The 23657-nt window shown below is 47.6% G+C and overlaps 1 protein-coding gene across 8 annotated transcripts in view; it reads right to left on the reverse strand.

The window, feature by feature from the left end:
- Nucleotides 1-23657, reverse strand: part of LOC106568497 (putative E3 ubiquitin-protein ligase HERC1) — a 101001-nt gene that overhangs the window by 46165 nt on the left and 31179 nt on the right. For 6 of the 8 annotated variants that reach the window (XM_082960573.1, XM_082960571.1, XM_082960574.1 and 3 more), the window contains exons 23-39: nt 23229-23355; nt 20050-20260; nt 19633-19930; nt 19318-19436; nt 18759-19015; nt 17827-18030; nt 13119-13239; nt 12558-12798; nt 11999-12165; nt 8699-8860; nt 8441-8538; nt 7205-7303; nt 6844-7011; nt 5769-6008; nt 5495-5578; nt 5107-5335; nt 38-350 (exon numbers count right to left, since the gene is read on the reverse strand). In XM_082960573.1, coding sequence (XP_082816699.1) covers nt 38-350; nt 5107-5335; nt 5495-5578; nt 5769-6008; nt 6844-7011; nt 7205-7303; nt 8441-8538; nt 8699-8860; nt 11999-12165; nt 12558-12798; nt 13119-13239; nt 17827-18030; nt 18759-19015; nt 19318-19436; nt 19633-19930; nt 20050-20260; nt 23229-23355 — 3138 coding nt within the window. The remainder of the gene's footprint in view (nt 1-37; nt 351-5106; nt 5336-5494; nt 5579-5768; nt 6009-6843; nt 7012-7204; nt 7304-8440; nt 8539-8698; nt 8861-11998; nt 12166-12557; nt 12799-13118; nt 13240-17826; nt 18031-18758; nt 19016-19317; nt 19437-19632; nt 19931-20049; nt 20261-23228; nt 23356-23657) is intronic. The other 2 variants (XM_082960572.1, XM_082960570.1) reach the window with 2 other exon arrangements.

The following is a 23657-nucleotide window of genomic DNA, read 5'->3' on the forward strand; positions in this document are numbered from 1 at the left end:
GAGTGTGTGTGTGTGTGTGCAATCTCTACTGTAATACCTGACAGAGAGGTCAGCCTCCTCCCATTGAAGCTTGGCTAGGGGGCTTCCTTCCTTCAGTACCCCCAGCAGGGTGGCCCTTCTCCCACTGGGTTTGTGCAGGCAGAGCCCCCCTGCACGGAGCCCACTGTCCACTCCTCCGATCAGGGCCAGCACCGGCCACACCTCAGAGCACAAAGCACCCAGCTGGGTCTCAGAGAGGCCTGAGGGTCCCGTCACCAAGTCCCCTGGGTCTACAGTCTCATCTCCAACACAACTCCCGACCTGCTCCTTGTTCTTCTCCCTTTCATCAATTCCCTTAGGTCTCGGGCCTGCTGGTTTTAACACCAATCAGATAAAGAAACTCATTGTTGAATAGTGACAGTTACTTTTCATCTTTTTAAGGCTACATTTACATTTTAGTCAGATATAGACTGAAGCAGAACATACAGACTTAAATCTGTGTATTCAACTAAAATAGGTACCACAACCACATCACGATCATAGCATAGTAAAAACGTCTTCAAATCCCACTAGCCTTGCAGACAATGCTGCATAGCTACAGTTAGTTTGAGCTCTTTCTCTATTCGTATTCAGGTGTGTAAATGTGTGACTTGTTTTGGTAATCAGTGGCTGTATTGGAGAGGGAGGGGTTTCATCTCTTTTCTGAGTATATATAACCAACTTCTCAGCCGCCATCTCAGCGTACTTCATTCTATATATATATATGTATATATATATATACTATATCTAGAGGACTCCTGATATCTCCAGGAGTGATTACTTGTTGTGGTCTAGTACTGTCTTTTTCCTAGCTAGGACCAACTACTTTAAGTGCTGCCTGTCTTCCCAGTAGTCTACTTTGGTGTGTGAACTGATGACTGATGACTGCTCATCATTTGCAGATAGTTGTAGACACATCAACCAGGATCAAGGGACAGGGCAATGTGTGACTTGTTTTGGTAACCATTGGCTGTATTGGAGGGGGGAGTGGTTTCACCTCTCCTAGGCAATCAGCAATTAGTACAGGGAGGTGTGCTCTCCTCGTCTGCTAGGCAATTGGCAATTAGTGTTAGTTCTTCATTCTCCACTGGTTTCGCAGTGGCAGCTGTAAGTTCTTCCCGAGTTGTTCGTGGAAGGCTCCACACCACTCTCTCAGTATATTACCTAGTTATTTATAGATTCTCATTTTGCTCTTTTTGTAGCTCTGTGTGTTTTCTATACCTGTTCGCACCTCTCCCTGTAGGCTTTACAGACGCTCCTCACCTCTCGGCTGCTACCCTTATAATTTAGTGTACCCTGCGCGCACAAACCATGGAATTCTCAGGTCTCTGGCAGCGCTTGAAACTGCTGATCTGCGATCAAGAACGCAGAGTTCATCTCAGCCTATGCTGCCCTTCAGTCTCTTTACTTGTCCCTGACAGGGATCACCCCAGAGAACACTGCTACTCCAGCTGCTCTTTCTTCATCTGATTGTTTTCTCCCATAGTCCGAGAGCATCTGGTCGTCGCAGTGGTGGCACAGGTCTACTCATTTCTCCTCAGTGGAGATTTCTTTCTCCCTCACCTGTCCATTTCCTCATTTGAATTCCACATTGTCACGTGTCCACTCACGCTTAACATTGTCATCTATCGACCACCAGGTACCCTGGGAGAGTTCCTCAATGAGATTGACACCTTGATAAGCTAATTTCCTTACGATGGCTCACCGCTCTTCGTTCTTGGCGACTTCAACCTCCCGACATCTGCCTTCGATTAATTTATTTCCACTCCTTGCCTCTTTTGACCTCACCCTTTCCCAATCCCCTCCAACTCAAAAAGCAGGCAATGAGCTTGACATAATCTTTACTAGAGGCTGCTCGCCTACTAATCTCACTGCAACCCCTCTCCAGGTCTCTGTTCTCCTACTAATCTCACTGCAACCCCCCTCCAGATCTCTGTTCTCCTACTAATCTCACTGCAACCCCTCTCCAGGTCTCTGTTCTCCTACTGATCTCACTGCAACCCCTCTCCGTTCTCCTACTGATCTCACTGTAACCCCCCTCCAGGTCTCTGTTCTCCTACTGATCTCACTGCAACCCCTCTCCGTTCTCCTACTGATCTCACTGCAACCCCCCTCCAGGTCTCTGTTCTCCTACTGATCTCACTGCAACCCCTCTCCGTTCTCCTACTGATCTCACTGTAACCCCCCTCCAGGTCTCTGTTCTCCTACTGATCTCACTGCAACCCCTCTCCAGATCTCTGTTCTCCTACTGATCTCACTGCAACCCCTCTCCGTTCTCCTACTGATCTCACTGCAACCCCTCTCCGTTCTCCTACTGATCTCACTGTAACCCCCCTCCAGGTCTCTGTTCTCCTACTGATCTCACTGCAACCCCTCTCCAGATCTCTGTTCTCCTACTGATCTCACTGCAACCCCTCTCCGTTCTCCTACTGATCTCACTGCAACCCCTCTCCGTTCTCCTACTGATCTCACTGCAACCCCCCTCCAGGTCTCTGTTCTCCTACTAATCTCACTGTAACCCCCCTCCAGGTCTCTGTTCTCCTACTAATCTCACTGTAACCCCCCTCTAGGTCTGTTCTCCTACTAATCTCACTGCAACCCCCCTCCAGGTCCCTGTTCTCCTACTGATCTCACTGCAACCCCCCTCCAGGTCTCTGTTCTCCTACTAATCTCACTGTAACCCCCCTCTAGGTCTGTTCTCCTACTAATCTCACTGTAACCCCCCTCCAGGTCCCTGTTCTCCTACTGATCTCACTGCAACCCCTCTCCAGGTCTCAGATTACTATTTTGATTTCCTTTTCTGTCTCCCTTTCCTCCAACCCTGACCACTCAGCCGCTACCCAGATGGTCATGCGCGGACGCAATCTTCTCTCTCTCTCCCACTACTCTTTCCTCTTCTATCATCTCTCCCTTCTGCTAAATCCTTCTCCCTCCTGTCTCCTGATTCTGCCTCTTCGACACTATTCTCCTCATCCCATGATTTGCACTGTCCCCTTTCCTCCAGGTTGGCTCGATTGCGAGCTTACTGAACAGGGCTGCGGGTAGCTGAGCAAAAATGGAGGAAAACTAAACTTCCAGAGGACCTATTATCCTTTCAGTCCCTTCTCTTCCTCTGTATCCACTGCTAAAGCCACGTTCTATCACTACATTTCAAGCTTCTGCCTCTAACCATAGGAAACTCTTTTCTACTTTCTCCTCCCACCGCCTCCCGACATCCGCTACTCATTCACTCAGCCTACTGAGTCCACTGGTCTCAACTCACATAGAACTACCGTAAAGCCTTGACCTCTTTCTCCCCCTCTCTCTTGACTAGTGAGGTCTGGCCTCCTGCCATCCTCCCTTCTCTAGACTCTCTCTGGAGACCTTCTCCCATTCCTGAATTCCCTCAACTCCTCCCTGACCACTGGCTGAGTCCCCTCTGACTTCATAATGGCCCGAGTTGCTTCCCTCCTCAAGAAACCAACACTCTAATCATCTGACGTCAACAATTATAGACCTATATCCTTTTCTTTCCAAAACACTTGAGGGTGCTGTCTCTGATCAACTTTCTCATCTCAGACTGATCTTCTTGACCCTAACCAGTCAGGCTTCAAGACACGTCACTCAACCAAGACTGCTCTTCTCTGTGTCACGGAGGCTCTCCGCACTGCCAAATCTGACTCTCCTCTGTTCTCATCCTCCTAGATCTATACGTTGCCTTCAACACCGTGAACCATCAGATCCTCCTCTCCACCCTCTCAGGGCTGGGCGTCTCAGGCTCTATCAGATCCTCCTCTCCACCCTCTCAGGGCTGGGCGTCTCAGGATCTATCAGATCCTCCTCTCCACCCTCTCAGGGCTGGGCGTCTCAGGATCTATCAGATCCTCCTCTCCACCCTCTCAGGGCTGGGCGTCTCAGGATCTATCAGATCCTCCTCTCCACCCTCTCAGGGCTGGACGTCTCAGGCTCTGCACACTCCTGTATTGCATCCAACCTAGCAGGTCTCTCCTACCAGGTGACATTGAGAGGATCTGTGTCTGCACCACGTACTCTCACTACTGGTGTCCCCCAGGGCTCGGTTGTAGTCCCTCTTCACTTCTCTCTATACCCCAAGTCAGTTGGCTCCGTCATATCCTCACATGGTCTCTCCTATCATTGCTATGCGGGTGACACTTAAATATTTTTCTCCTGCCGACACCCAACTTGGATGTCGGCCCACCACATCAAGCTCAACAAGACGGAACTGCTCTTCCTTGGGGGGGGGGGAATGCCTGCTCGCTCAAATACCTCTCCATCACGGTTGACAACTCCAGTGTCACCCTCCCAGAGTGCAAAGAACATTGGCGTAACACTGGACAACACCCTGTTGTTCTCTGCAAACATCAAAGCAGTGACTCGCTCCTGCAGGTTCATGCTCTACAACATCCGTAGAGTATGACCCTACCTCACACAGGAAGTGGCACAGGTCCTAATCCAGGCACTTGTCTTCTCCCGTCTGGACTGCTGGGCTCCCCGCTTGTGCCATAAAACCCTGAAACTGATCTAGAACGCTGCAGCGCTCTTGGTTTTCAACCTTCCCAAGTTCTGTCACCTCGCTCCTGCGCACACTCCACAAAACCAAGACTGTGGTGCTTACCGACAGAACGAGAGGAACTGCCCCCCACCCCCCCCACCTTCAGACTAAGCTCAAACCCTACACCCCAACCTGAGCATTCCGTTTTGCCACCGCAGGTCTCTTGGCACTCCCGCTCAGCCCAGTCCAAGCTCTTCTGTCCTGGCACCCCAATGTTGGAACCAGCTCCCCCTGAAGCTAGGACAGCAAAGTCCCTGTCCATCTCCCCGAAAACATCTGAAACCCTACCTCTTCAAACAGTATCTTAAATAATCCTCCTCATCGCGACCCCCTCCCTCAAATAAAAAAATAACAACCAGCACTTGATTGATACGTTATTGAGGAAAAATGTACTTTCTATGCCGGTGATATGTAGTTGTCCTACCTCGCTTTTTAAGATGAATGCACTAACTAAGTCACTCTGGATAAGAGCGTCTGCTAAATGACTAAAAAGCTAAATGTATCATACTGCTAAGTGTGTGCGCCCAGTGGCTGACCATGTTTGATGGTCCCCAGGCCTCCCTCCTTCATGAGCGGTCCTATGAGCTCCAGCCGGCTCTGCATGTGCTGGTTGATGTGTTGTGTCCAGTAGCCGTCACACTGGTGCAGCCTGCGGAGGAGCTGAACCGTGGCCTCCAGCAGTACTGTGGTGCGGGGGGAACACAGTGGTTCACCAGGCAGCAGGTCACTGGGCATGCCTCTCATCTGGAGGTCACACAGCGCCACCTAGGGGTAGAGCACGGTAGTGGTGAGTCCTGCTTTAGTCCATTGAAAGCAGACTGATAGTATTATGCTTGTAACTTAGTATCTTCAAAATGTTACATAGACATCTACCTTGTATTAAAAGAGCCAATTAAAGACACACACACACACACACACACACACCTTCTCTCCAGGGTTGCTGCTGTAGAATAACACACAAGGGTACAACTCCGTGGCCTCCACACCTTCAAAAGCCAGCTTAGGCTCCTGTCAACAAGACACAATATTAGGCATGTCCTAATGATATTCCGACGAATATCCTATGCCTGCCAGCAACAAATGTCATGGAAATGGACAATAAAAGTATTATATTGTATCGTAATAATTGCCTTTTTAAACTGAATTTAATTGGGTTGAATTGAATTCCCTTCCTCCCCAGGATGTAAAGTATACAGACCTTGTTGTTCTTGGCAAAAGAGATGGTCCTAGCCTCCATGTCCAGGATGCAGGTGATGGTGTCTCCCTGAGTGAAGGATGGCAGGGCCCGGCCCAGCTCCCCTCCGTGGTACAAACTACCGCTGTAGGCCCGGTACAGCCACATGTCTGTGGTGGTGCGGTGGTTGTAGTCCCGGATGGGCCAGCGAGACACTCCGATACAGGTGCCCTCGTTCCCTTTGTTCTCCTTGGTGATGTTGAACTGGAGGAGGGTGATGAAGAAGTGGAATTAGGAGGATACAATGTTGCCCGATTTCATGATTTAGGCAACTTAACATATGTTTTAATCATTGTGTATGTCTGACATCATTGACATTGTAGTCGAACTGTACAGAATCACGCATCCTAAATACTCAGTATGATCAAGATTACCTTGACTAACCTGTGCCCCAGCACCAGTACCCCCTGTATATAGCCTCGCTATTGTTATTTTACTGCTGCTCTTTAATTATTTGTTACTTAACTTCTTAAAGCGTTGTTGGTTAAGAGCTTGTAAGTAAGCATTTCACTGTAAGGTCTACACCTGTTATATTCTGCGCATCTGACAAATACAATTTGATTTAATTAGCGATTCTGTGCCTCACCTTGAATCCTAAAATACTACTACTCCGTACGATCAAGATTAGAGATTCTGTGCCTCACCTTGAATCCTAAAATACTACTACTCCGTACGATCAAGATTAGAGATTCTGTGCCTCACCTTGAATCCTAAAATACTACTACTCCGTACGATCAAGATTAGAGATTCTGTGCCTCACCTTGAATCCTAAAATACTACTACTCCGTACGATCAAGATTAGAGATTCTGTGCCTCACCTTGAATCCTAAAATACTACTACTCCGTACGATCAAGATTAGAGATTCTGTGCCTGACCTTGCTCAAATGGATCCTCTCTGATTATCTAGTACAGTCTACCGTCCATAAAAAACAGCCTGAGGTGATGGAGTGGATAGGCGGTAGCGACGAGGCCATACCCCTCCTGATCCATCTTATATTATCCTGTACATTTGACTCATTAAATAAAGTACTTTAATACCTTCCATATGAAGCAGCCGGAGTTGATGGCTGTGGTGGCGAGGCCGTACCCCTTCCCTCCTGATCCATGAGACAGGACGTTGCCGCTCTCCAACGAGCAGCAGATCAGCTTGTAGGGGTCAAAGGAGAAGTCTCCAATAGGAATAGACTCATCATCACTCCCTGGGTCCTGGAACACAGCATGAACATGTATACGCTTTTATCATAAGTGACTTAAGAGTATAGTAGGTTCCTAACCCACGATCTTACAGTAAGTTCATGACCCACGACCTTTTAAGCTACCAACTGGGATACACAGGACCACATTACTCAAACTCAACACCAAGTTCATAAAATGTCCATTATATTGTTACTGTGAATACCCTGTTGGAGCGCTCTGCTGTTTTCTCTTGGTTCTTCTTCACAGCTAAAGGCTCCTCCCACATACACACTGAGAGAAGTCCAAACAGCTGATCAACAATCTGAAGGGGAGGGAGGGGAAAAGTGGAAGACGAGAAAAAAAGTTAGTTCCATTCTTTATAACTGGCAGGTACAAACAGACAACAGAGACAGTAGAATACTCTGTGGTCTCAGACAGACAGACAGAGACAGTAGAATACTCTGTGGTCTCAGACAGACAGAGACAGTAGAATACTCTGTGGTCTCAGACAGACAGACAGAGACAGTAGAATACTCTGTGGTCTCAGACAGTAGAATACTCTGTGGTCTCAGACAGTAGAATACTCTGTGGTCTCAGACAGTAGAATACTCTGTGGTCTCAGACAGTAGAATACTCTGTGGTCTCAGACAGTAGCATACTCTGTGGTTTCAGACAGTAGAATACTCTGTGGTTTCAGACACAGACACAGACAACAGAGACAGTCGAATACTCTGTGGTCTCAGACACAGACAACAGAGACAGTCGAATACTCTGTGGTCTCAGACAGACAGAGACAGTCGAATACTCTGTGGTCTCAGACAAACAGAGACAGTCGAATACTCTGTGGTCTCAGACAAACAGAGACAGTAGAATACTCTGTGGTTTCAGACACAGTAGAATACTCTGTGGTTTCAGACACAGACAACAGAGACAGTAGAATACTCTGTGGTCTCAGACACAGACAACAGAGACAGTAGAATACTCTGTGGTCTCAGACACAGACAACAGAGACAGTAGAATACTCTGTGGTCTCAGACAAACAGAGACAGTCGAATACTCTGTGGTCTCAGACAAACAGACACAGTCGAATACTCTGTGGTCTCAGACAAACAGAGACAGTCGAATACTCTGTGGTCTCAGACAAACAGAGACAGTAGAATACTCTGTGGTCTCAGACAGACAGAGACAGTAGAATACTCTGTGGTCTCAGACAGACAGAGACAGTAGAATACTCTGTGGTCTCAGACAGAGACAGTAGAATACTCTGTGGTTTCAGACACAGACAACAGAGACAGTAGAATACTCTGTGGTCTCAGACAGACAGAGACAGTAGAATACTCTGTGGTCTCAGACAGACAACAGTGACAGTAGAATACTCTGTGGTCTCAAACAGACAGTGACAGTAGAATACTCTGTGGTCTCAAACAGACAGTGACAGTAGAATACTCTGTGGTCTCACCTGTTCAATCTGTGCTGTATCAGAACAGGCCGGTAACAGACCTTCCAGAATGTGGAAGGCTAGCAGTTTGGTTCTCAAGTTCCGGAATCGTGGAGAACCTAATGGAAACGTCACATCTTCATTTCAAGCAGCTGATCAAGTTATATTTGATTAAACATTTTAAAAGGCGATACAAGTGCAGAGACATGACACATCCCCACAATCTTCCGCAGTGTAAAGAGAAACAAAACGGAGTTGTTGACTGCGTTCAGCCCTTACCCGAAGAGCACTTATGTGAGATGATGGTCATGAGTGGATCGATCCACTTGATGAAGGCAGAAACTCTCTTGGTCACCCTTAGCGACAGGATACGCCTCAGGAATACCAAGAAGTCAGCGAGCTGAGACTCAATGACTCTACTGCTCCGCACCACCTCCATCCCTACAGAGAAATGTAAACTGTGAAGGTTCATCCCACCTGACATTATGTCCACTCCAGCTAACATCTCATACTGGGCCCCAACAATGGCGTTAACGAACAGTGAATACTTTATTTTACACTCAGAACACACATTAAAGTCATAACCGACCTGTTAGGTTCTCTCCCTTACTGCCCGCCCCGCCCCGCTAATGAGACGGTCTGCCCCGCCCCTCCCCGCTAACGAGTCCGCTCTGCCCCGCCCCTCCCCGCTAACGAGTCCGCCTGCCCGCCCCTCCCCGCTAACGAGTCCGCCTGCCCGCCCCTCCCCGCTAACGAGTCCGCCTGCCCGCCCCTCCCCGCTAACGAGTCCGCCTGCCCGCCCCTCCCCGCTAACGAGTCCGCCTGCCCGCCCCTCCCCGCTAACGAGTCCGCCTGCCCGCCCCTCCCCGCTAACGAGTCCGCCTGCCCGCCCCTCCCCGCTAACGAGTCCGCCTGCCCGCCCCTCCCCGCTAACGAGTCCGCCCGCCCCGCCCCTCCCCGCTAACGAGTCCGCCTGCCCCGCCCCTCCCCGCTAACGAGTCCGCCCGCCCCGCCCCTCCCCGCTAACGAGTCCGCCCGCCCGCCCCTCCCCGCTAACGAGTCCGCCCGCCCGCCCCTCCCCGCTAACGAGTCCGCCCGCCCCGCCCCTCCCCGCTAACGAGTCCGCCTGCCCCGCCCCTCCCCGCTAACGAGTCCGTCTGCCCGCCCCTCCCCGCTAACGAGTCCGTCTGCCCGCCCCTCCCCGCTAACGAGTCCGCCTGCCCCGCCCCTCCCCGCTAATGAGTCAGTCTGCCCCGCCCCGCTAACGAGTCTGCCCGCCCCTCCCCGCTAACGAGTCCGTCTGCCCCGCCCCGCTAACGAGTCTGCCCGCCCCTCCCCGATAATGAGTCCGCCTGCCCGCCCCTCCCCTGCTAATGAGTGTCTGCCCGCCCCGCTAATGAGTCCGTCTGCCCCGCCCCTCCCCGCTAACGAGTCCGTCTGCCCCGCCCCTCCCCGCTAACGAGTCCGTCTGCCCCGCCCCTCCCCGCTAACGAGTCTGTCTGCCCCTCCCCACTAACGAGTCCGCCTGCCTCCCCACTAATGAACTAGACAAGGTTACTAACGTGTGTGAACTGGATGAAATTTATCAAACAGCAGAGAGAGGGTTCAGTATGTCTGTTTCTCTCCCTCTCTGTGTTCATGGATTTGTTGCAATCAGGGTTGGGGTCACTTCCATTTCAATTCAGTCAATTTAGGAAAACAATTCAGGAAGTGAACAGAAAGTAAACTGAAAACATTATACAACGGGGCTTACCCTGTCCTGTTGGTGTCATGACAGCAACACTTATTCATTAGTCATTATTGTACTTATCAATGTTTTGGATGAGAACTGTTTGTTTCTGTTCCTCTCTCTCCGTCTGTAGCTTCTGGGTCTGCTGGAATAAGGACCCGAACTACAGCAATCAGGCTGGCTTTGTAGAGCCTGTCCCGAATTGCACGATCATGTGAATGTGTGTATTGGAAGACACCATGTCAGTATCGATGGGGTTATGTAAATGTATTATATTGTGCTATATAGTATTATGATAAACCGATCGCAAAGGTTAAATGAAGATAATTCATGATATGTTTAGCTGACTGATAAATGTAGGCTTTGATGTTTGTAATGGCTTAATTCATTCATGAGTTTGGTATGATCTGGTGGGAGGGGCTTCCCCTACAAAAAGAGCCTCTCAGATCAAGAGGGAACCTTTTTCATTGAGCTGTTGATGGAGCAGCACTGTTTAGCTGTCCCCATAATGTATACTTTAGTGGCAGTACTGTTTAGCTGTCCCCATAATGTATACTTTAGTGGCAGTATTGTTTAGCTGTCCCCATAATGTATACTTTAGTGGCAGTACTGTTTAGCTGTCCCCATAATGTATACTTTAGTGGCAGCATTGTTTAGCTGTCCCCATAATGTATACTTTAGTGGCAGTACTGTTTAGCTGTCCCCATAATGTATACTTTAGTGGCAGTACTGTTTAGCTGTCCCCATAATGTATACTTTAGTGGCAGTATTGTTTAGCTGTCCCCATAATGTATACTTTAGTGGCAGCATTGTTTAGCTGTCCCCATAATGTATACTTTAGTGCCAGTACTGTTTAGCTGTCCGCATAATGTATACTTTAGTGCCAGTACTGTTTAGCTGTCCCCATAATGTATACTTTAGTGGCAGCATTGTTTAGCTGTCCCCATAATGTATACTTTAGTGGCAGCACTGTTTAGCTGTCCCCATAATGTATACTTTAGTGGCAGTACTGTTTAGCTGTCCCCATAATGTATACTTTAGTGCCAGTACTGTTTAGCTGTCCCCATAATGTATACTTTAGTGCCAGTACTGTTTAGCTGTCCCCATAATGTATACTTTAGTGGCAGCATTGTTTAGCTGTCCCCATAATGTATACTTTAGTGCCAGTACTGTTTAGCTGTCCCCATAATGTATACTTTAGTGGCAGTACTGTTTAGCTGTCCCCATAATGTATACTTTAGTGCCAGTACTGTTTAGCTGTCCCCATAATGTATACTTTAGTGGCAGTACTGTTTAGCTGTCCCCATAATGTATACTTTAGTGGCAGTACTGTTTAGCTGTCCCCATAATGTATACTTTAGTGGCAGCACTGTTTAGCTGTCCCCATAATGTATACTTTAGTGCCAGTACTGTTTAGCTGTCCCCATAATGTATACTTTAGTGGCAGTACTGTTTAGCTGTCCCCATAATGTATACTTTAGTGGCAGTACTGTTTAGCTGTCCCCATAATGTATACTTTAGTGGCAGCACTGTTTAGCTGTCCCCATAATGTATACTTTAGTGGCAGTATTGTTTAGCTGTCCCCATAATGTATACTTTAGTGGCAGTACAATTCTTCTTTCAGAATCACTATGTAAATAAACCCTTGCACAGAAGTGCTTTTGCGGCTCTGCCATTGTTATATTTGGTAGAGGTCAAGGTTAATATAGGCTTAAGTTTCGGTTCATGTTTTTCAGTTTAGCCTTCTGGACTACTCTACGCGACCTATGATGTCTATGATGTCCTATGTTGTCCATGGAATTTAAAGGCCTAAGTAAAAGTAAGTATTTTCCCCTCTAACGTTGCCTCACCCTCTATCCGAATCCTCTTGGTGGAGGTGTCCTGGTCTGCTTCCTCTGCTGCTGTGTTCTCCAGCGCCTCCTGCTGGTGGACCATGTGTAACAGACTCTGGAGCTGCTCACGCATCACATCCAGCAGGGCCTGAGACACGTCCAGAGGCAGGGAGTCCTCACACAAACTGGGGACAGAACACACGCACGCACGCACACACACACACACACACACACACACACACACACACACACACACACACACACACACACACACACACACACACACACACACACACACACACACACACACAGAGGTGGACTTCAGTTAGGCAGCAGGTAGTCTAGACGTTAGAGAAGCCAGGTCTGCAACTAGAAGGTCGCTGGTTAAATAAATACATCTGGTGGGATTCTAAGTGTCCTAGATGCCATATCCTGCTGTTGTGCACTAAGCAAGGCAGCTATATAATGATCAGCGATGGCCAGCAGGCCAGCTCGACAGCTCTACTCGGCAGCATTCTCACCTGGCGTCCTAGTTCCTTTCCTAGTTCCTTTCCTCATCCCTGTCGAGTCTACTCACCTAGCAGCGATGGCCAGTATCTGCAGTAGGCGGGCACAGGCCAGTTTTACGGCTCCATTCAGCAGCATGCTTCCTGACACAGAGGCTGCTAGCCAGCGCTGGTTCATCAGAACACACGTGTTGTCTGTCAGCAACGACAGGATCTCCAGGATGCCAGACTTACAGACCACCACCAGATCTACTGGCTGGTAGTGGAAATTCAAGGCAAACACTGTGGCCAACAGCAGGGGCTGGTAGGAGCCTGAGAGAGGGAGGGGAATACAAAAAGTGTTCAAGTCTGGGGACACTCACTGCTAGCCTGATCTCAGACCTGTTTATGCTGTGGAGGCAACTCCTATGATCGAGATGGTAAGACAGCACAAACATATCTGGGATCAGGCAAGGGGAAATCACTGTCAGGGATGGAGATATGAATGTATGGAAGCAGACCCTGGAATCGTGTTACTGTAGCCAGATCTGTTTGTGCCGTCTTGCCAATGGCCAAAAGAGTTGGCTATACGGAAACAAACAGATCTTGAACCAGTCTAAAGTAAATGTGTCATATAGTATTTGGACCCCAACCTGTCTGTTCCCTCTCCAGGAGGACCTTCTGTCTCAGGACTCGGACCACCTGCTGGTAGAGGGTGTGGGCAGCAGACTGCAGCTCTCTCTGGGTAAACATAGACGCTGACTGGGTCCCAGACTGGGGACAGAAAAACATCGGTATAACATTAAAATACTACACAATCAACTTGAAATGACTATTGCCACCTGGCAGAGCTAGACCTCAGCAGTTGAGTAGTTAGCACGTGCCAGTGAGTCATCTTATCCTTGTCAGCACACAGTAAAGACTTACTTTTCTACATGTGATGGGTCCCCTTACCCCTTCCTTAATGCATTGTTCATACCACCAGCATCAACTTTTTAATATTTTTTTTAATTTAACCTTTATTTAACTTGGCAAGTCAGTAAAGAACAAATTGTTATTTACAATGACGGCCTACCGGGGAACAGTGGGTTAACTGCCTTGTTCAGGGGAACAGTGGGTTAACTGCCTTGTTCAGGGGAACAGTGGGTTAACTGCCTTGTTCAGGGGCAGAAGGACAGATTTTTACTTTGTCAGCTCGGGGATTTGATCCAGCAACTTTTCGGTTACTGGCCCAACGCTCTAACCACTAGGCTACCTGCCGCCCCAAGTTGTTCGTGTTTGCTCAAGTAATTACTATTTACTACTATGGTGGGTGTCCCTGTGCAGTGATGATATATGTTTTCATACCCTACAATACTCATCTCATATGTTCAGTGAGGGAAAAAAGTATTTGATCCCCTGCTGATTTTGTACGTTTGCCCACTGACAAAGAAATGATCAGTCTATAATTTTAATGGGAGGTTTATTTGAACAGTGAGACAGAATAACAACAAAAAAAACTGAAAAACGCAGAAAAATGTTATAAATTGATTTGCATTTTAATGAGGGAAATAAGTATTTGACCCCTCTGCAAAACATGACTTAGTACTTGGTGGCAAAACCCTTGTTGGCAATCACAGAGGTCAGACGTTTCTTGTAGTTGGCCACCAGGTTTGCACACATCTCAGGAGGGATTTTGTCCCACTCCTCTTTGCAGATCTTCTCCAAGTCATTAAGGTTTCGAGGCTGACGTTTGGCAACTCGAACCTTCAGCTCCCTCCACAGATTTTCTATGGGATTAAGGTCTGGAGACTGACTAGGCCACTCCAGGACCTTAATGTGCTTCTTCTTGAGCCACTCCTTTGTTGCCTTGGCCGTGTGTTTTGGGTCATTGTCATGCTGGAATACGACCCATCCACGACCCATTTTCAATGCCCTGGCTGAGGGAAGGAGGTTCTCACCCAAGATTTGACGGTACATGGCCCGTCCATCGTCCCTTTGATGCGGTGAAGTTGTCCTGTCCCCTTAGCAGAAAAACACCCCCAAAGCATAATGTTTCCACCTCCATGTTTGACGGTGGAGATGGTGTTCTTGGGGTCATAGGCAACATTCCTCCTCCTCCAAACACGGCGAGTTGAATTGATGCCAAAGATCTCCATTTTGGTCTCATCTGACCACAACACTTTCACCCAGTTGTCCTCTGAATCATGCAGATGTTCATTGGCAAACTTCAGACGTGCATGTATATGTGCTTACTTGAGCAGGGGGACCTTGCGGGCGCTGCAGGATTTCAGTCCTTCACAGCGTAGTGTGTTACCAATTGTTTTCTTGGTGACTATGGTCCCAGCTGCCTTGAGATCATTGACAAGATCCTCCCGTGTAGTTCTGGGCTGATTCCTCTCCGTTCTCATTATCATTGCAACTCCACGAGGTGAGATCTTGCATGGAGCCCCAGGCTGAGGGGCGATGGTCTTGTAGCCCATTCCAGCCTTATGTAGGTCTACAATCTTGTCCCTGACATCCTTGGAGAGCTCTTTGGTCTTGGCCATGGTGGAGAGTTTGGAATCTGATTGATTGATTGATTGCTTCTGTGGACAGGTGTCTTTTTTACAGGTAACAAGCTGCGGTTAGGATCACTCCCTTTAAGAGTGTGCTCCTAATCTCAGCTCGTTACCTGTATAAAAGACACCTGGGAGCCAGAAATCTTTCTGATTGAGAGGGGGTCAAATACTTATTTCCCTCATTAAAATGCAAATCAATTTATGACATGCGTTTTTCTGGATTTTTTTGTTGTTATTCTGTCTCTCACCGTTCAAATAAACCTACCATTAAAATGATAAACTGATCATTTCTTTGTCAGTGGGCAAACAAACAAAATCAGCAGGGGATCAAATACTTTTTTCCCCTCACTGTATATACTGTACTCCATACCATCTATCACATCTTGCCTACGCCGTTCGGCCATCACTCATTTATATATTTTTACGTACATATTCGTATTCATTCCTTTCCACTTGTGTGTACAAGGCAGTTGTTGTGGAATTGGTAGATATCACTGCATGGTTGGAACTAGAAGCACAAGCTTTTCGCTACACTTGCATTAACACCTGCTAACCATGTGTATGTGACAAATACATTTGATTTGATGATATGTAACTGAATTTACAGTGTAGTGGTTCATCTGGTCTAACTTACAGTGTAGTGGTTCATCTGGTCTAATTTACAGTGCAGTGGTTCATCTGGTCAACCTTACAGTGTAGTGGTTCATCTGGTCTAATTTACAGTGCAGTGGTTAATCTGGTCTAATTTACAGTGTAGTGGTTAATCTGGTCTACCTTACAGTGTAGTGGTTAATCTGGTCTAATTTACAGTGTAGTGGTTAATCTGGTCTACCTTACAGTGTAGTGGTTCATCTGGTCTAATTTACAGTGCAGTGGTTCATCTGGTCTAATTTACAGTGTAGTGGTTCATCTGGTCTAATTTACAGTGTAGTGGTTCATCTGGTCTACCTTACAGTGTAGTGGTTCATCTGGTCTACCTTACAGTGTAGTGGTTCATCTGGTCTAATTTACAGTGCAGTGGTTAATCTGGTCTAATTTACAGTGTAGTGGTTAATCTGGTCTACCTTACAGTGTAGTGGTTCATCTGGTCTAATTTACAGTGTAGTGGTTCATCTGGTCAACCTTACAGTGTAGTGCTTCGTCTGGTCTAATTTACAGTGTAGTGGTTAATCTGGTCTACCTTACAGTGTAGTGGTTAATCTGGTCAACCTTACAGTGTAGTGGTTCATCTGGTCTAATTTACAGTGCAGTGGTTAATCTGGTCTAATTTACAGTGTAGTGGTTCGTCTAATTTACAGTGCAGTGGTTCATCTGGTCTACCTTACAGTGTAGTGGTTCGTCTAACTTAGTGTAGTGGTTCATCTGGTCTACCTTACAGTGTAGTGGTTCATCTGGTCTACCTTACAGTGTAGTGGTTCGTCTAACTTACAGTGTAGTGGTTCATCTGGTCTAATTTACAGTGCAGTGGTTCATCTGGTCTACCTTACAGTGTAGTGGTTCGTCTGGTCTAATTTACAGTGTAGTGGTTCATCTGGTCTACCTTACAGTGTAGTGGTTCATCTGGTCTAACTTACAGTGTAGTGGTTCATCTGGTCTAATTTACAGTGCAGTGGTTAATCTGGTCTAATTTACAGTGTAGTGGTTCATCTGGTCTAACTTACAGTGTAGTGGTTAATCTGGTCTACCTTACAGTGCAGTGGTTCATCTGGTCTAATTTACAGTGTAGTGGTTCATCTGGTCAACCTTACAGTGTAGTGGTTCGTCTAATTTACAGTGCAGTGGTTCATCTGGTCTACCTTACAGTGTAGTGGTTCGTCTAACTTACAGTGTAGTGGTTCATCTGGTCTACCTTACAGTGTAGTGGTTCATCTGGTCTACCTTACAGTGTAGTGGTTCGTCTAACTTACAGTGTAGTGGTTCATCTGGTCTAATTTACAGTGCAGTGGTTCATCTGGTCTACCTTACAGTGTAGTGGTTCATCTGGTCTAACTTACAGTGTAGTGGTTCATCTGGTCTAATTTACAGTGCAGTGGTTCATCTGGTCTACCTTACAGTGTAGTGGTTCATCTGGTCTAACTTACAGTGTAGTGGTTCATCTGGTCTAATTTACAGTGCAGTGGTTAATCTGGTCTAATTTACAGTGTAGTGGTTCATCTGGTCTAATTTACAGTGTAGTGGTTCATCTGGTCTACCTTACAGTGTAGTGGTTCATCTGGTCTAATTTACAGTGCAGTGGTTAATCTGGTCTAATTTACAGTGTAGTGGTTCATCTGGTCTACCTTACAGTGCAGTGGTTCATCTGGTCTAATTTACAGTGTAGTGGTTCATCTGGTCAACCTTACAGTGTAGTGGTTCGTCTAATTTACAGTGCAGTGGTTCATCTGGTCTACCTTACAGTGTAGTGGTTCGTCTAACTTACAGTGTAGTGGTTCATCTGGTCTACCTTACAGTGTAGTGGTTCATCTGGTCTACCTTACAGTGTAGTGGTTCGTCTAACTTACAGTGTAGTGGTTCATCTGGTCTAATTTACAGTGCAGTGGTTCATCTGGTCTACCTTACAGTGTAGTGGTTCATCTGGTCTAACTTACAGTGTAGTGGTTCATCTGGTCTAATTTACAGTGCAGTGGTTCATCTGGTCTAATTTACAGTGCAGTGGTTCATCTGGTCTAACTTACAGTGCAGTGGTTCATCTGGTCTAACTTACAGTGTAGTGGTTCATCTGGTCTAATTTACAGTGCAGTGGTTCATCTGGTCTAATTTACAGTGTAGTGGTTCATCTGGTCTAACTTTACAGTGCAGTGGTTCATCTGGTCTAACTTACAGTGTAGTGGTTCATCTGGTCGTTGTCTCCAGACTGGCAGCCTGTGATAGGTGTCCCCAGTCCGAAGCAGCCAGACAGGAACTGCAGCTGAACAGATTGTAACAAGCCAGGGAACCGCAGGGGAGGAGAGGAGCCTGAACCACTACTCTTCTCCTCCATCTCAGACAGGAAGGAAGAGATCTGACACAACGCCTCCAGACGGACCTGAGCACAGGAGAACCACAGTGTTTTACTAACATTATTGTAACCCTCCATGTTGAATGACCTGAGCACAGGAGAAGCATAGAGAAACACAGTGTTTTACTAACATTATTGTAACCCTCCATGTTGAATGAACGGACGACTACTGTTGTTTTGTAAAAGAGAATGCGTTCTCAATAAATGGTTAAAATAAAATAAAAATCTTATATTCAAGTCTTTGATAATGATTCTACAATGCTGCAGTAGGGAAAATAGACCCACCACTAGCGCAGTCACTAAAAGAAGGTATTTAGTTTCTAGGGCTGGGAATTGCTAGGGACCTTACGATATATAAAAAATACTTAGGTGCCGATATGTATTGCGATTCTCACAATTTTATGTTTGTTTGGTACAATTCTGCAATTTTATTTATTACAATTTAATTCCAAACATATTGATCACTAAGTCTGCTGCAGAGAAACAAGATAGAGCATGGAGTTTTGATCAGCCAAGGAAATAAGTGCTGAAAACATATTAGCTCGCTATTTAAAAACAAGATGGAAAACAAGCAATGGGATGAGAAATATTGGCGTCTTGGCGCCGGTACAGCCAACTAGCTCTAGCTAACGCTACCTACAGTAGTTTATTTATTATTTTTGACTAAATGAATACTTGCAGGCAAATATCGATAATAATATTGTCCAAAAATAATATTGCGATGTGTAACTGTATCGATTTTTATCAATTCTTACCTCTGCCCTCTGCTGTTGTTGGTACATGGCCAGTGTGATGGCCTTGGGGTCTGCCTGGCTGCCTGCCTCTCTCTCCAGTAACGAGGAGGGCGGGGTCGGACGGAGCAGGCTCCCACACAGGAAGTGAAAGACCTGGCTGAGCACGCTGGGCGAGCTGCCTGCCCCGCCCTGGCACATGGAGCTGGTAGTGGGGCTGATGCACTGGCGTAACCGCTCCCACGCATCCTTCATGATGCCCAGGGAACACAGTGGTAGACCTGAGTCAGGGTCAGAGGACCAGGGGTTATATAGTTGACCTCTCATTCATCAATCAATCAAATGTGATTATAAAGCCCTTTCTACATCATCGGTTGTCACAAAAGTGCTTTACAGAAACCGGGACCTAGACCTCTCATTCCATCTTCTATTGTGTGATATCATTTGGGGATTGCTGTGACGGGTTGTGTGTGTGTGTGTGTGTGTGTGTGTGTGTGTGTGTGTGTGTGTGTGTGTGTGTGTGTGTGTGACTGTGTACTTCCTGGATTGATAGTTAGATCATATTCAGTAAGTCATTTAGTACCCATTCTATTCTTGAAGGAGTTTCTGGACTGGCCTGCAGATGGTTTTCTACTGCCCATGGTGAATCTGCTCTGTTCGGTCTTTGGGCTGAGTAGAGAATCTGTAGATGAAGTTGATTTCCTGTAGAAAGCAGACCAGGTATATATAGTAGATTAAAAATCAATGAATACTAGGGCTAATGTACTGAAATATACACAAACATATTGATACCAATGCCCAAACCAACAACCCCACCCACGACACACACACACACACACACACACACACACACACACACACCCCTGACTCCTTCCCTCCCATCCACAGACCCACTCACCTGGCTCCAGTGCTCTCCGCCTGCCCCGTCTCTTCACTCTGTTCCTGCCACGCGGGCCGGACCCCCAGGAGGAGAAACACACAGCGGGACACAACCAGGTGGCAGGCTACAGGGAATGACATGCCCTCTTCGGACCCCCTCCGCCGCTCCCAGCCCTGCCTGTTAGGGGGCTCTCTTTCTGGGGTGCCGGGGCTCTCTGCGCTGCTGGGAAGGGTGGAGGTCCCGGAAGACTCGTAGACAGTCTCGTTCTGCTGCAGCTGCATGGCCTCCCGCGTGGCCAGGAAGCACTGGAGGACCTCTATTGGGCAAACAGGGATGGGGAGATGAGATTTAGGTGTGAGAGTGTGTGTGTGTGTGTGTACTACACTTCAAAATCATCATGCGACATACGAAGACCAAAGACATGGCCCAGTTTACCCGGCAGGTACATACTGCTGATGCTGGTTGTGTCCTCCTCTGGCCCCTCCTCCTGGTTGTGTTCTGCAGTCGTGGGGAGGAACTGCCCTCCCTGGTGAGTCCCGTGACCTCCACCGTGACCCCCCAGCTCAGGGTCCTGATCTTTCCCCCGGTCCGCCTGTTGCTCCCTACCAGAGGGACCCGGTTCCTGCCGGTCCTGCCCACTGGGACTCTGGAAGGAATAGAAGAGGCAGCATGAGACAGTTACATATGAGACAGTCACATGAGACACAAAATGAGCCAGCTGCATGAGCCAGCCGCATGAGAGACAGCATGAGAGAGCCAGCCGCATGAGACAGCCGCATGAGCCAGCCGCATGAGAGACAGCATGAGACAGTCACTTGAGAGACAGCATGAGCCAGTCACATGAGAGACAGCATGAGCCAGTCACATGAGAGACAGCATGAGCCAGTCACATGAGAGACAGGATGAGCCAGTCACATGAGAGACAGCATGAGCCAGACACATGAGAGACAGCATGAGACAGTTACATGAGAGAGAGCTGTAGCTCTTCAGGTTGAATGGAGATATCATTCAGAAAACTGTCTTGACATTAAGTCAAATCAAATGTTAATAGTCACATGCGCCAAATACAACAGGTGTAGTAGACCTTACAGTGAAATGCTTGCTTACAAGCCCCTAACCAATAATGCAGTTAAATAAATATGAAAAAGAAATAAAAGTAACAAGTAGTTAAAGTGCAGCAGTAAAATAACAAAAATAACAATAGCGAGACTATATACAGGAGGTACCGGTACAGAGTCAATGTGTGGGGGCACCGGTTAGTTGAGGTAATTGACGTAATATGTACATGTAGGTAGAGTTATTAAAGTGATTATGCATAGATGACAGAGAGTAGCAGCGGTGTAAAAGGGGGGGGGGGGGGGGGGGGGGGGGGGGCAATGCAAATAGTTTGGGTAGCCATTTGATTAGATGATCAGGAGTCTTATGGCTTGGGGGTAGAAGCTGTTTAGAAGCCTCTTGGACCTAGACTTGGCACTCCGGTACTGCTAGAACAGTCTATGACTAGGGTAGCTGGAGTCTTTTGACCATTGTTAGGGCCTTCCTCTGACACCGCCTGGTATAGAGGTCCTGGATGGCTGGAAGCTTGGCCCCAGTGATGTACTGGGTCGTACACACTACCCTCTGTAGTGCCTTGCGGTTGGAGGCCGAGAAGTTGCCATACCAGGCAGTGATACAACCAGTCAGGATGCTCTCAATGGTGCAGCTGTAGAACCTTTTGAGGATCTGAGGACCCATGCCAAATATTTTCAGTCTCCTGAGGGGGAATAGGTTTTGTCGTGCCCTCTTCACGACTGTCTTGGTGTGCTTGGATCATGTTAGTTTGTTGGAGATGTGGACGCCAAGGAACTTGAAGCTCTCAACCTGCTCCACTGCAGCCCCGTCGATGAGAATAGGGGCGTGCTCCGTCCTCTTTTTCCTGTAGTCCACAATCATCTCATTTATCTTGATCACGTTGAGGGAGAGGTTGTTGTCCTGGCACCACATGACCAGGTCTCTGACCTCCTCCCTATAGGATGTCTCGTTGTTGTCTGTGATCAGGCCTACCACTGTGGTGTCATCGGCAAACTTAATGATGGTGTTGGAGTCATGCCTGGCCATGCAGTCATGAGTGAACAAGGAGTACAGGAGGGGACTGAGCACGCACCCCTCCATGTGTTGAGGATCAGCATAGCGGATGTGTTGTTACCTACCCTTACCACCTGGGGGCAGCCCGTCAGGAAGTCCAGGATCCAGGTGCAGAGGGAGGTGTTTAGTCCCAGGGTTCTTAGCTTAGTGATGAGCTTTGATGTCACTATGGTGTTGAACGCTGAGCTGCAGTCAATGAACAGCATTCTCACATAGGTGTTCCTTTTGTCCAGGTGGGAAAGGGCAGTTTGGAGTGCAATAGAGATTGCATCATCTGTGGATCTGTTAGGGCGTTAAGCAAACTGGAATGGGTCTAAGTTTTCTGGGATAATGGTGTTGATGTGAGCCATGACCAGCCTTTCAAAGCCCTTCATGGCTACAGACGTAAGTGCTACAGGTCGGTAGTCATTTAGGCAGGTTACCTTGGTGTTCTTGGGCACAGGGACTATGGTGGTCTGTTTAAAACATGTTGGTATTACAGACTTGGACAGGGAGAGGTTGAAAATGTCAGTGAAGACACTTACTAGTTGGTCAGCGCATGCTCGCAGTACACATCTTGGTAATCCGTCTGGCCCTGCGACCTTGTGAATGTTGACCTGTTTGAAGGTCTTACTCACATCGGCTTTGGAGAGCGTGATCACACAGTCTTCCGGGAACAGCTGATGCTCTCATGCATGTTTCAGTGTTATTTGTCTCGAAGCGAGCATAGAAGTGATTTAGCTCATCTGATAGGCTCATGTCACTGGGCAGCTCTCGGCTGTGCTTCCCTTTGTAGTCTGTAATGGTTTACAAGCCCTGCCACATCCGACGAGCGTCGGAGCCGGTGTAGTACGATTCGATCTTAGTCCTGTATTGACACTTTGCCTGTTTGATGGTTCGTCAGCGGGATTTCTTATAAGCTTCCGGGTTAGAGTCCTGCTCCTTGAAAGCGGCAGCTCTAGCCTTTAGCTCAGTGCGGATGTTGCCTGTAATCCATGGCTTCTGGTTGGGGTACGTACGGTCACTGTGGGGACGACGTGATCGATGCACTTATTGATGAAGCCAATGACTGATATGATGTACTCCTCAATGCCATAGGAAGAATCCCGGCTAACAGTCCTGCACATCTGTCCAGTAGCTATCAGTTCATGGGTAATACCTGTTTGCTGTTAGCCAGGGACTGTGTGTTGGCTGTAGTCCTACCTGTTTACTGTTAGCCAGGGCCTGTGTGTTGGCTGTAGTCCTACCTGTTTACTGTTAGCCAGGGCCTGTGTGTTGGCTGTAGTCCTACCTGTTTACTGTTAGCCAGGGCCTGTGTGTTGGCTGTAGTCCTACCTGTTTACTGTTAGCCAGGGCCTGTGTGTTGACTGTAGTCCTACCTGTTTACTGTTAGCCAGGGCCTGTGTGTTGGCTGTAGTCCTACCTGTTTACTGTTAGCCAGGGCCTGTGTGTTGGCTGTAGTCCTACCTGTTTACTGTTAGCCAGGGCCTGTGTGTTGACTGTAGTCCTACCTGTTTACTGTTAGCCAGGACCTGTGTGTTGGCTGTCGTCACTGGAGAGTCTTTGTGTGCCAGCAGAGCACTCCTGATCTTATACACCATCTCATAGATCTCTATCAGCATCTCACACGGCTCGTACCTGACAAGGAGAAGAGGTATTACGTTATGATACATCATTCTCCTGGCACACACACTACACATTGCAGGACTGGAGCCATTTCATCTGCTCTAGAGACCCATATTGGATACATCTCATAAAACATCCAGCTACAGATTGAAATCAAGTCAGAAATGGGTCAAATGTAGGGTTTCAATACCTGAGAATTAAAGGGATATCGGTTTTGGCAACGAGGCCCTTTGTCTACTACCCCAGAGTCAGATGAACTAATGGATGCGATTTGTATGTCTCTGTGTTCATTGCGCTAACTAGCATTAGCGCAA

Source organism: Salmo salar, chromosome 13 (genome assembly GCF_965601325.2).
Source record: "Salmo salar chromosome 13, fSalSal1, whole genome shotgun sequence".
NCBI classification, from domain to species: Eukaryota; Metazoa; Chordata; class Actinopteri; order Salmoniformes; family Salmonidae; genus Salmo; species Salmo salar.